This window comes from Trichomycterus rosablanca, chromosome 6 (assembly GCF_030014385.1).
Source record: "Trichomycterus rosablanca isolate fTriRos1 chromosome 6, fTriRos1.hap1, whole genome shotgun sequence".
NCBI lineage: Eukaryota > Metazoa > Chordata > Actinopteri > Siluriformes > Trichomycteridae > Trichomycterus > Trichomycterus rosablanca.
In genome coordinates, this window is record NC_085993.1 from 943,633 (window position 1) to 957,500 (window position 13,868).

The window sequence follows — 13,868 nt, forward strand, 5'->3', positions numbered from 1 at the left end:
CACGTCTTAAAACGTACTTCTTTGGGGCGCCCAGGTGGCAGGTAAATAATACCTGCTCTGTGGTGGTCCTGTGGGGGTCCTGACCATTGAAGAACAGGGTGGGAAAGAAGCTGTTTCTGTGAGCAAAGCTCCTAAGTCTCAATTGCTTATATTGTACAGGGTCACAAATATAATATGTTTAGATTTAAGAGATTTAATACTATAAATAAAATAACTGTATGATTTACTGATAATGTAGAAAACACTACACCTCCATCTAGCGGTCATTAGTAACATTACACGCAGAGGCGTTTTACCCCATTCTCCCCTAATCATGAGCACACAGAGCTATTAAATATCACCATTAACACACGCTGGTGGTGTGTAATGCTTCTCAGTGTTAAGTACTTTTATTTAGGGTTGTGTGTGTTGTATATCTGGTGGTAGAACCGTGTTAAACGCTGTAATGTGATGATTCGAGGCGGATCCGTTTCTTCAGCAGTGGGTTTGGCCATAGAAGGAAACTTTCTCAGATCTGCTGCATTGTGAAGCTGCATGGAAGCCAAGAAAGCAGCTCAAAAATCAAACCCTACACACCAGAGAAGCAGGATTAAACCCGTGGGATCTGATTACTGACTGCTGGAGGTCTTACAGATAGATCTGAGATCAGACAGACTCAGTCTGGAGATCTGATTTATTTCTGCTCAGCGGTTGTTTTGGAGTCTGACGCGTTAATACAGTTCAGCTCAACACAGGTGAGTTCATTCCTATATCTGATTAAAAATTCACATTAATTAGATGTTTTTGTTCATGTTAATCCATCTAACGATTCACTGACGCCCTGATTGAAGCTCTTGGATGATATTAAGGCTGGGTGATCTGATTTTGACACGTTATCGTTGGCATTATTGCGATACTCCACCACCATGTGACGCAAAATTTCACAACAATTTTATAACACACTACAAAATATTCAGCAGTATTTCTATTATGTCCTGAATCCTGGGGTCCTGGGTCTGATTCTCGCCTTCAGACACTGTGTGTGAGGAGTTTGGCATGTTCTTAAGTTCGTGGGTTTCCTGCGAGTACTCTGGTTTTCATGCGTAACGGACTGGTGGCTCCCACCGCGTTCCTGGTTCATTCATTCATGCTTCATTCAAGCTTCATTCAAGGTCAGGGGTGTGGTGGGTGCAGAGCACTAACACTCTGGACAAGGTGCTAGTCTGAAGTCCACTTTTGGGATATAAGGACTGAACCCAGGTTTGTGGACCTGTGTTGCTCCGCTGCACCCACTCAGCCATGCCACCGTGCCACCGTCAAATATCCAAAATATAATCGAAAGCCCCTTCAGAAAAGTGCTGGCTGTTATAATCACCTGGTAATAAATAATCTATGTTTATAGCTCATGGTCAGGTGTCCACATACTTTTGGCCAACTGTATATCACAATCTACTTCCCAGTTTGCGCTCCAGTACCTCCTGTAACACTGAGGTTATTAAACTAGTACAAGAACAGTGGTGGCTCAGCTGTCAAGGTATTGGAATACTAATCAGAAGGTGGCTGGTTTAAGCCCCACCACTACAGAGTTGCCACCAGTGGGCCCCTGAGAACGGCCCTCGACCCTCAACTGCTTGCATTGCATCACATTAAAACATAGTTGTATGTTAATTTGGATTAAAGCGTTTGCCAAATGCCATAAATGTAGAGGTGGGTAAAAAGTACAGTGGTTTATATAGTGTTTGCACCATAGGGTGCACCTGGTCTTGTGAAATTGCTTGATATTATTTGCCAATCAGCTCCACTTACTATATAGAAGCACTTTGTAGTTCTACAATTACTGACTGTAGTCCATCTGTTTCTCTGCATGCTTTGTTACCCCCTTTCATCCTGTTCTTCAATGGTCAGGACCCCCACAGGACCCCCACAGAGCAGGTATTATTTAGGTGGTGGATCATTCTCAGCACTGCAGTGACACTGACATGGTGGTGGTGTGTTAGTGTGTGTTGTGCTGGTATGAGTGGATCAGACACAGCAGCGCTGCTGGAGTTTTTAAACAGTGTCCACGCACTGTCCACTCTATTAGACACTCCTACCTAGTCGGTCCACCTTGTAGATGTAAAGTCAGAGACGATCGCTCATCTATTGCTGCTGTTTGAGTCGCTCATCTTCTAGACCTTCATCGGTGGTCACAGGACGCTGCCCACGGGGCGCTGTTGGCTGGATGTTTTTGGTTGGTGGACGATTCTCAGTCCAGCAGTGACAGTGAGGTGTTTAAAAATCCACTCATACCAGCACAACACACACTAACACACCAGCACCATGTCAGTGTCACTGCAGTGCTGAGAATCATCCACCACCTAAATAATACCTGCTCTGTGGTGGTCCTGTGGGGGTCCTGACCATTGAAGAACAGCATGAAAAACAGATGGACTACAGTCAGTAATTGTAGAACTACAAAGTGCTTCTATATGGTAAGTGGAGCTGATAACATGGACAGTGAGTGTAGAAACAAGGAGGTGGTTTTAATGTTATGCCTGATCGGTGTATATACGGTGCTTCTATTTTTACATATTTGTCAGAATTACATGTTTCAGATCATTAAACTACTTTTATTATCAGACCCAAATAAACACAAAATGCTTATTTTAATGATAATTATGTTTATTGAAGGTAAACAAGCAGTTCAGTCTCACCTGACCCTGTATGAGAAAGTAATTGCACCCCAGAATCAGTTAGTTGTCAGCTGGAATGAATTTGACGAGCCACACCCAGACTGGCTGGATCTAATCATCGCTAAAATAAAACCTGTCTGGCGATGTGCAGCAGCACGTTATGTCACGTTCTAAAGAAATTCAAATACCAGTCTGGAAGATTCTGGGACTCCAGTGAACCAAGTCAAGTCAAGTCAACTTTATTTATATAGCGCTTTTTACAATATACATTGTCTCAAAGCAACTTTACAACCACAGTGAGAGAATACTGGAACAGTGGAACAGTGGTGAACCTTCCATAGAGTGAGACACTGATGAGTCAAACATAAGAACATCAATCCAACAGTGAAACGTGGTGGTGGTAGTGTGACACCCTGGTGCTGCTTTGCTTCTGCCGGTCATAATTGATGGAACCTTGAGTCCTGCTCTCTACCAGAACATCCTGAAGGAGCAGGAGAACGTCCACCTATCAGTTTGTGACCTTAAATGAGCAACTTATGGTCAAAAATCATTTAATATAGCTGAATTAAACGCTTCTGCAGGGAGGAGCGGAGCAAAATGTGTCCACTGAGACAAACAAGACTCATCAGAACCAGGTTTTAGGGTTTTGGGGGGCAATTACTTTTTCACATAAATGGAACGATGATTTTAAAGCTGCATTTTGTGTTTATTTATGTTTTTATATCATTAATTAACCTTTAATTAAATTAATTAATTAAACATATAATTAATAACCTTTAAATGAGACAAATGAGCAAAAATAGAAGAAATCAGGTGGGGGGGGGGGGGGGCGAATACTTTTTCACAGAACATTCCGTTTGTCCACTCATGAGTGTCGATGCCCCGCCGTGTACTGGTGCCCCAGTCCAGGAAACGTTCACATTCGTCCTCTTCCTGTCTAGACAGGTGTAACGGCGCTACCCTCCCCGTGCCGCCGGCGATGGGCATGGAGATGCTCCGGCGTTCCTCTGTGTTCGCCGCAGAGGTCATGGAGGTGTTCGACCGCTCCCCCACGGACAAGGAACTGGTGTCCCAGTCGAAGATGCTGTGCAGGGACTACATTCACTCCAGGCTGCACCGGGCGGAGATAGGCTGGAACAAACCCGAGCAGAGTTCGGCGGGAGGAGCCCTGCGGGAGGTGTCCGCCGTCCTCCTCTGGTTAGGTAAGGCTGAGAGGGGTTTTTTAGGAGGCGGTTTTATCCTCGCCCAGTCCATTTCCCAAAAGAAAAGAGAAGCGTGATGTTATCTGTTTCATGTTTGCTCCAGCTTCACTTTTCCCAGGATGCATTGCAGTGGCATTATAACATTTTACTAATAAATAAAGTGGAAGTATGGCGCTCAGGTGGTGCAGCGGTAAAGCCCACCTACTGCTGAGACCTGAGGGGATCCAGGGTTTGAAACCCCGGTGGTGCTATCAGCCAGTCAGGCGTCTGGATGAACGTAGTTAGAAGTGGGATGTAAGACTGTCTAGGCATCAGGAGACGCACTTGCACCTGTCAGTGTTCTCAGTGCAGGTCACAAGCCTGGATAAACAGGAGTGGTGTGTCAGGAAGGGCATCCGGGGTAAAAACTGTACCGAGTCTGGTATGAGGACCAGATCCATTGTGGTGACGCCTGGCATTTGGGTGGGTCTTACAGTGGTAAAGTACTCTAGCCCACTGCTGAGATCCGGGGAGCCGGGGATCCAGGGTTCGAATCCCAGTAGTGCTTTTTAGCTGGTCAGGCGTCTTCATGGATATATTTTGGAAACAGCCAAGGTTCTGGTAGGCGCACTTGTCGGTGCGCTCTCAGTGCAGGTCACAAGCCCGGATAAACAGGAGTGGTGCATCAGGAGAAGCATCCGGGGTAAAAACTGTACCGAGTCTGTATACAGGAGCAGCTTAATAATAATCTTAATCATTGTTGGTATTTGGGTTACAGCAGTAAAGTACGCTAGCCCACTAGTGCTGAGATCTGGGGATCCAGGGTTCAAATCCCAGTAGTGCTTTTTAGCTGGTCAGGCGTCTTCATGGATATATTTTGGAAACAGCCAAGCTTCTGGTAGGTGCATTTGTCAGTGCGCTCTCAGTGCAGGCCACAAGCCCGGATCAATAGGACGGTGTGTCAGGAAGGGCTTCCAGCGTAAAAACTGTACCGAGTCTGGTATGAGGACCGGATCCACTGTGGCAACTCCTAAATACAGAAGAAGCCGAAAGAAAAATAATAATAGTCTTAACTATTGTTGGCATTTGGGTGGGTCTTACAGCAGTAAAGTACTCTAGCTTACTAGTGCTGAGATCCGGGGATCCAGGGTTCGAATCTCAGCTGTGCTATTGGCCAGTCAGGCGTCTGGATGGACGTATATGGAAGTAGGATGGCTGAAACAGTCCAGCATTGGTTGGTGCACTTGTCAGTGCTCTCAGTGCAGGTCACAAGCCCGGATCAATAGGAGGGTGGTGTCAGGAAGGGCATCCGGGGTAGAAACTGTACCAAGTCTGGTATGAGGTCTTAAGGTTTATGGCCATATTGAGGGATCAGATCCACAGTGGTGCTATCAGCCGGTCGGGCGTCTACAGACAGACACGATTGGCTATGGCTAAAATCATCAAATGGAAGCTTTCAGAAATACTGCCGAATTAAACGAAGAAAATAACAGACGTCAAGTTCATGCACCAAAGACAAACAGGGACCATCCGGACTGTTATCAGCGAAAGGTGCGAAAGCCAACGTGTGTTATGGTATTGGGGTGAATCAGTACCTGACATGGTAAAGGTACAATTTATCAGGATTTTATCGAGAACTATGCTGCCACTAATCCACTGATTCTGCGCTCATGGGACCCACTGTGACCCTGACCAGACCAGCATAAACCGGTGGTAAAAGATGAAAATGAAATAAAAATAATGGGGTTTGATCTCTCCAGTACAGTATCAGGACCCCACGTCTCCGCTCGTTGTCATAGCGACTCGCCGGATGTGTTTAACCAGTCGCCGTGGGTGTTTAGACCCGAGGGGCGACCACGTGACCCGCTGCGATTCTCTCCAGCGATTTCGTGTGAACCGTCTGTCTGTCAGAGATTCGCTCTCAGGTAGGGTTGTGCAACACCCACCCCGCGCTCCCTCCCCCGCCTCTCCCCGGGTGCTTATGTAACACCTTTTATGAGCCGTGTATAACCTCGCCCGTTCTGAGGAATTTCAGTGGACCATGATCAGCCTGGGGAGCGCGTGTGATCTCAGGACTCACTCGTGTGTGTTTACTGTATAAAGGAAATTAAAATACTTACATTATTTATTGTTTGTCTTTTTTAGCTGCGTACAGTGAAATAAACCCCCAGCAGACGTTCATCATTCCAGCGTTTATCATAAAGCTGATCTGTTTTGGCTGGAGTTCGGTGCTTCCTGTCTGTCGGCTTCCCTTTAACCCCTGCGGTTCATATGTGTGTGTGTGTGTGTGTGTGTGTGTGTGTGTGTGTGTTTTCCCACTTTTCACACACTTTGTGTTGTGGATTATGTTAGACTGGATGAAACTGCCTGTGGTGGAGCGGTGAAGTACACTTACCCACTACTGATAAGATCTGTGCATCTGAATATGGGGTTCGAATCTCAGCGGTGCTATCGGCCGGTCAGGCGTCTGCATGCACGTGTATGAGGAGTGGATGCCCAAAACAGTCTAGGCGTTAGGAGGTGCACTTCACTTGTCAGTGCACTCTCAGTGCAGGTCCCAAACCCAGATAGTAATAGGAGATGTGTGTGTGTGTGTGTGTGTGTGTGTGTGTGTTTCGTGTGTGTGTGTTTTATATGTATGTGTGTGTGTGTGTGTGAGTGTTTTACGTGTTTGTGTTTTATGTGTGTGTGTGTATGTGTGTGTTTTACGAGTTTGTGTGTGTGTGTGTGTGTGTTTTATGTGTGTGTTGTGTTTTATGTGTGTGTTTTTATGTGTGTTTGTGTGTGTGTGTGTTTTATGTTTGTGCGTGTGTGTGTGTTTTATGTGTGTGTGTTTTATGTGTGTGTTTTTATGTATGTGTGTGTTTTTATGTGTGTGTTTTATTTGTGTGTGTGTGTTTTATGTGTGTATGTGTGTGTGTGTTTTGTGTGTGTGTTTTATATGTATGTGTGTGTTGTATGTGTGTGTGTATTATGTGTGTGTGTGTTTTATATGTATGTGTGTGTTGTATGTGTGTGTGTATTATGTGTGTGTGTGTTTTATATGTATGTGTGTGCGTGCGTGTGTTTTACGTGTTTGTGTGTGTGTGTTTAATGTGTGTGTAAGTTTTATGTTTGTGTGTGTTTTATGTGTGTGCGTGTGTTGGTGTGTGTGTGTGTTTTTTTGTGTGTGTGCGTGTGTTTTACGTGTTTGTGTGTGTGTGTGTTTAATGTGTGTGTAAGTTTTATGTTTGTGTGTGTTTTATGTGTGTGCGTGTGTTGGTGTGTGTGTGTGTTTTTTTTTGTGTGTGCGTGTGTTTTACGTGTTTGTGTGTGTGTGTGTTTAATGTGTGTGTAAGTTTTATGTGTGTGTGTTTAATGTGTGTGTAAGTTTTATGTTTGTGTGTGTGTTGGTGTGTGTGTTGGTGTGTGTGTGTTTTATGTGTGTGCGTGTGTTGGAGTGTGTGTGTGTGTTTTATGAGTGTGCGTGTGTTGGTGTGTGTGTGTGTTTAATGTGTGTGTAAGTTTTATGTTTGTGTGTGTTTTATGTGTGTGCGTGTGTTGGTGTGTGTGTGTGTTTTATGTGTGTGCGTGTGTTGGTGTGTGTGTGTGTGTGTGTTATGTGTGTGCGTGTGTTGGTGTGTGTGTGTGTGTTTTATGTGTGTGCGTGTGTTGGTGTGTGTGTGTGTGTTTTATGTGTGTGCGTGAGTTGGTGTGTGTGTGTGTGTTTTATGTGTGTGCGTGAGTTGGTGTGTGTGTGTGTGTGTGTTATGTGTGTGCGTGTGTTGGTGTGTGTGTGTGTGTGTGTTTTATGTGTGTGCGTGTGTTGGTGTGTGTGTGTGTGTTTTATGTGTGTGCGTGTGTTGGTGTGTGTGTGTGTGTGTGTTATGTGTGTGCGTGTGTTGGTGTGTGTGTGTGTGTGTTTTATGTGTGTGCGTGTGTTGGTGTGTGTGTGTGTGTTTTATGTGTGTGCGTGTGTTGGTGTGTGTGTGTTATGTGTGTGCGTGTGTTGGTGTGTGTGTGTGTGTTTTATGTGTGTGCGTGTGTTGGTGTGTGTGTGTGTGTTTTATGTGTGTGCGTGTGTTGGTGTGTTTGTTGGTGTGTGTGTTGGTGTGTGTGTTGGTGTGTGTGTTTTATGTGTGTGCTTGTGTTGGTGTGTGTGTGTGTGTTTTATGTGTGTGCGTGTGTTGGTGTGTGTGTTGGTGTGTGTGTTGGTGTGTGTGTGTGTGTTTTATGTGTGTGCGTGTGTTGGTGTGTGTTGGTGTGTGTGTGTGTGTTTTATGTGTGTGCGTGTGTTGGTGTGTGTGTGTGTGTTTTATGTGTGTGCGTGTGTTGGTGTGTGTGTGTGTGTTTTATGTGTGTGCGTGTGTTGGTGTGTGTGTGTGTGTGTTTTATGTGTGTGCGTGTGTTGGTGTGTGTGTGTGTGTGTTTTATGTGTGTGTTTTATGTGTGTGTTTTATGTGTGTGTGTGTTGGTGTGTGTGTATTTTTTCCCCCACCCAGCAGACTAGTGCCCGATAGTGCCCGCTAGGGGGCGCCCAGTTGACCGGTAGCAGAACTGAGATTTGAACTTAGGGAGTCCAGAACCCCAGGGCTAGTGTACTAGTACTAGTTCCTCAATTCTTACTGGTCTCCCTGTCCCTCCCTTCTTCCATGGTATGATGCTACCACCACCATGTTTCACAGTACGGATGGTATTAGCTAGGTTCTGTCTGATCTAGTGCTTGCGGTTCAGCTTTCTGTCTTGCCACTGATTTATGGAGTCCTGCAGACATGGTTCTTCATCCTGTAGATCCTCACATGTCTGCAAGAACTTTTGGAGCTCTAAAGTGTCTGTTAGGTTCTTCCTACCGTAACTGACTAGTACTGTTCCTGTCTGGATGTCCGATTGACTATGACGTGGAGTATCTTAGTTTTACTTCCACCTTCCAATAACATGCTGTAGGTGGATTGGCGGCACTGTGATGCAGTTTAGGCTGTGTTTCTGCCCTGTGCCCAGTGTTTGTGGGTGGCGTGAGGCCCTGCGTAACACAGAATCAATGTGAACGAAAATATGACCATGTAAACACACACACACACACACACACACACACACACACACACACACACTTATGGTCTAAAAGCTCTAGATGAATCCTCTCTTTGTCTTCCTCTCGTTCTGTTTCCTAGGTGACGAGCTGGAATACTTGCGGCCCAACGTGTACCGTAACGTGGCGCGGCAGCTCAACATCACCGTGGCCTCGGAGAGCATCGTCTCGGACGCTTTCCTCGCCGTGGCCGCCGAAATCTTCTCCACAGGTGTGTCACGGGTTCAGAATGATCGAGTCTCGGCGTGTTCGGACGTCCCTGAGGATGGAACCCGGGTTCTCGGGACGCGCGCTGCTGTGCAGCACCTACTCTACCACCCACAGGCTCTGTTTTGATCCGAGCGAGCTTCTTAAAATCAACACCTTATTATTGAGCAAGGCCCTTAACCCTCAATTGTTTAGACTGAGTACTGTAAGTGTCTTTGAATAAAAGCATCCGCTAAATGCTGAAAATTTGCCCAGTAATCAGAAGGTTGCTGGTTCAAGTCTCACTGTGGTCAGATCACTCGGGCCCCTGAGCAAGGCCCTTAACTCTCAATTGCGTCCAGTTTCATTTGTAAAGTTAATCATAACCCGTCGCAGGTGAAAAGAAGTGGTCGGTGCTGCACATGTATCGGAGGGGGTGTGTGTTAGTCACGACTTTCCTCAACCAGGAGTAGAGGTGAAATACCATGCTTTGGTGATGGACATAGACACCTGGGCTCCAGAGATCTTCGGAAAACCGTCGTCACTTAACACAGTCCGCCGCTGCATCAAGAAACGCAACCTGAAACTCTAATGCACAAAGAAACGCCTCAAGTTCTCCGGGCCCGAGCTCATCTCAGATAAAAGTCACTTTAATATGTTGATGCGTTGATTTGACTGGATGGGACGTTGGTGCCGCTTGTAGAGTGGGTGCTGTACAGTAGCGTGGACCCTGAAAAGCCGGTTTGAGCTTCACTAGTCAGTGTTGTTGTCTCCTTAAGGTGATGATTGGCTGGTTTGAAAAAAGGGCGGGATGTAGGGATTAATCATAACTGCTGCAGTAGCGCACTCTGCTGGCTGATCGGTGGATAATAAAGATTGGTGCGTGATACGGATCGCCGTATGATCCCCGGTGCAGGTGAAAAGAAGCGGTCGCTGCTGCACACGTGTGCTAGTCATGAGTACTTCGGAAAACCGTTCACAGTTCACCGCTGCTTCAAAAATGCAACCTGAAACTCTGTTACACAGAAACTCCTCGAGTTCTCTGGGCCTGAGCACATCTCAGATGGACCGAAGGACAGTGGACACGTGTGGCGTGGTCTGAACAGTCCCAAAGCTTCAGTATTTACGTAACTCCTGCTCGAATGTGTTCAAATAACTGTAGAACACCAGGAGAAAGTAAATGTAAATAATTCTATTATATTTATTTATATTGATTTAAGTAAATAAATGGAATCTTTGATTTATTCCCTCACATCTGCATGATAAACATCTGTCCAAATCTAAAATAGTCCCATAACAGACCCTATAATGTGGAGGGGTAGGAGGGGTATGAGAGGTAGGAGGGAACACGGCGTGTTCAGATTAGCCCGTAATAACTTTGTTTGTCCACGTTTAAAAATGACCGAGCCCAAACGGGCGCCTGTTCCATAACTGTCGGCCTTCAGCGCCCCTCCTGAAGCTGATTTATCCGTCTACTCCAGCTCCTCTCCTTATAGGGCAAATGAAGAGAGAGTCTTTGTAGGGTTTGTGTACGCGCACTGACAGCCGCGCTCTCTACATCAGAAGTGAATCGGATCTCTCGACGTAAACATCGTCTCCTCAGAGGAGAGTCCTGAACGTCTGAGTGATTCACCTCCTGCGTTTAGGGTGGAACCCGGGACCCGGTTTCGTCCTTTTTAAGCTCAGCTGGAACACGTTACACCCCCGTCTATTTTTAGAGAGAATTCCAGCAGAATGGGTCTGATTGCGTAACGAAGCTTCGTCTGAGCAGAACGGCCCTGACGCGGTGTGGGTTTCATTTCAACATGAAGCTTTATATTTAATTACATAAAAATGCACCAAGAACTTAAAACTTAATTCCTTAAATGGCTTTAACTTTTTAGCATTGACTGGTGTGTGTGTGTGGGTTTGTGTGTGTTTATTGTTTTTGTGTGTGTGTCTGTGTGGGTTTCTCTGTGTGTGTGGGGTTGTGTTTGTGTGTCTGCAAGTGTTTTAAGTGTGTGTGTGTGTTTGTGTGAGTGTTTTATGTGAGTGTATGTATTTTGTTTTCGTGTTTGAGTTTGTGTGCAAGTGTTTTGTGTGTGTGTGTGTGTTTGTATGTGTTTTATGTGTGTGTGTGTTTGTGTATATGTGTGTGAGTGTTGTGTGAGTGTTAAGTGTGTTTGTATTTGTTTGTGTGCAAGTGTTTTAGGTGTATGTGTGTGTGTTTGTGTGTGTGTTTTGTGTGTGTGTGTGTTTTATGCGTGTGCGTGTTTTATGTGTGTGCTTGTGTGAGTTTTATGTGTGTGCACTGTGTAAATGTGTAAATGTTTGTGTTTTTATGTGTGTGTTTGTGTGTGTGCATGTGTTGGTTTTTGTGTGTGTGTGGGGTTGTGTTTGTGTGTGTGTTTAAGTTTGTGTGTGCAAGTGTTTGTGTGTGTGTGTTTTATGTGTGTGTGTATGTAAGTGTTGTAGGTGTGTGTGTGTGTGTGTGTTTGTTTTATGTGTGTGTGTGTGTGTGTTTTATGTGTGTGTGTGTGTTTGTGTTTTTGTTTTATGTGTGGTGTGTGTGTTTTATATGTGTGTGTATGTAAGTGTTTTAGGTGTGTGTGTGTGTTTTATGTGTGTGTGTGTGTGTTTGTTTAATGTGTGTGTGTTTTATGTGTGTGTGTATGTAAGTGTTTTAGGTGTGTGTGTGTGTTTTATGTGTGTGTGTGTGTGTGTGTGTGTGTGTGTGTGTGGGCCAGTAAGGGCCAGTGATAGCTCAGTGGTTAAGGTACTGGACTAGTAAACAGAAGGTTGCCGGTTCAAGCCCCGCCACCACCAAGTTGCCACTGTTGGGTCCCTGAGCAAGGCCCTTAACCCTCAATTGCTCAAGTGTAAGTCGCTTTGGATAAAAGCGTCTGCTAAATGCTGAAAATGTAAAAATGTAATGTGTGTGTGTTTGTTTAATGTGTGTGTGTTTTATGTGTGTGTTTGTGTTTTATGTGTGTGTTTGTGTTTTATGTGTGGTGTGTGGTTTGTGTGTTAGTGATTTGTGTGTGTGTTTGTGTGGGTTTCTGTATGTTTTATGTGTAAGTGCTTTGTGTGTGTTGTGTGTAAGTGCTTTGTGTGTGTGTTTTATGTGTGTAAGTGCTTTGTGTGTGTGTTTTATGTGTGTAAGTGCTTTGTGTGTGTGTTTTATGTGTGTAAGTGCTTTGTGTGTGTGTTATGTGTGTAAGTGCTTTGTGTGTGTGTTTTATGTGTGTAAGTGCTTTGTGTGTGTGTTTTATGTGTGTAAGTGCTTTGTGTGTGTGTTTTATGTGTGTTTGTTTTTTGGTGTGTGTGTTTTATGTGTGTGTGTGTTTGTAAATGTTTTGTGTGGGCATGTGCGTTTGTGTGTGTGTGCGTGTGTGTTTGTATGTGAGTGTGTGTGAGTTTTATGTGTATCAGTGTTTTATGTGTGTGTTTTGTGTGTTATGATTTATGTGTGTGCGTGTGTCTTTAATGTGTATGTGTGTGTGTGTTTTATGTGTGAGTGTGTTAGTGTGTGTGTTATGTGTGTAATTGTTTTATGCATGTTTTATATGTGTGCATGTGTGTTGGTTTGTGTGTAATTGTTTTATGTGTTTTGTGTGTGTGTGTGAGTGTGTGAGTGTGTGTTGGGGGTTCCTTCCTGGTCGGAAGTGTTTTCCCTGCTATGATAGCTGCTACGTCGCTGGTGTTAGCTGCTAGCTCTGTGCGCTGGCGTGTTATCAGGACTGAAGTGTGTGTGTGTTCTGTTTGGCGGGAGGAAGTCGTGGGTGTTTCATTCTGGCCAAAACTTCAAACCACAACTTATCACCGACCAGAGTCCTCAAATAAACACCAACAGTGTACAGAAAACACTCCACCAGCTCAAAGTACACCGATGAGGCATAACATTATAACCACATCCTCATTTCTACACTCGCTGTCCATTTTATTAGCTCCACTTACCATATAGAAGCACTTTGTAGTTCTACAATTACTGACTGTAGTCTATCTGTTTCTCTACATGCTTTGTTAGCTCCTTTCACCCTGTTCTTCAATGGTCAGGACCCCCACAGGACCCCCACAGAGCAGGTATTATTTAGGTGGTGGATCATTCTCAGCACTGCAGTGACACTGACATGGTGGTGGTGTGTTAGTGTGTGTTGTGCTGGTATGAGTGGATCAGACACAGCAGCGCTGCTGGAGTTTTTAATCACCGTGTCCACTCACTGTCCACTCTATTAGACACTCCTACCTAGTCGGTCCACCTTGTAGATGTAAAGTCAGAGACGATCGCTCATCTATTGCTGCTGTTTGAGTCGCTCATCTTCTAGACCTTCATCAGTGGTCACAGGACGCTGCCCACGGGGCGCTGTTGGCTGGATGTTTTTGGTTGGTGGACGATTCTCAGTCCAGCAGTGACGGTGAGGTGTTTAAAAATACACTCATACCAGCACAACACACACTAACACACCAGCACCATGTCAGTGTCACTGCAGTGCTGAGAATCATCCACCACCTAAATAATACCTGCTCTGTGGGGGGTCCTGACCATTGAAGAAGAGGGTGAAAGGGGGGTAACAAAGCATGCAGAGAAACAGATGGACTACAGTCAGTAATTGTAGAACTACAAAGTGCTTCTATATGGTAAGTGGAGCTGATAACATGGACAGTGAGTGTAGAAACAAGGAGGTGGTTTTAATGTTATGACTGATCGGTGTATGTGTGTGTTTTGTGTGTGCGTGTGTTTTGTGTGTGCGTGTGTTTGTGTGTGCGTGTGTGTTGGGACTGCGCGTGCCCGGGTTCGAATCCCAG

At 45.2% G+C, this 13,868-nt stretch overlaps 1 protein-coding gene across 1 annotated transcript in view; it reads left to right on the plus strand.

Moving 5' to 3' along the window:
- The first annotated feature begins 522 nt into the window (after nucleotides 1–522).
- The window catches only part of boka (BCL2 family apoptosis regulator BOK a), a 19,507-nt gene continuing 6,161 nt past the window's right edge, over nucleotides 523–13,868 (plus strand). The window contains exons 1-3 of the mRNA XM_062997214.1: nucleotides 523–734; nucleotides 3,593–3,853; nucleotides 8,980–9,108. Coding sequence (XP_062853284.1) covers nucleotides 3,631–3,853; nucleotides 8,980–9,108 — 352 coding nt within the window. The 5' untranslated portion in view covers nucleotides 523–734; nucleotides 3,593–3,630. The remainder of the gene's footprint in view (nucleotides 735–3,592; nucleotides 3,854–8,979; nucleotides 9,109–13,868) is intronic.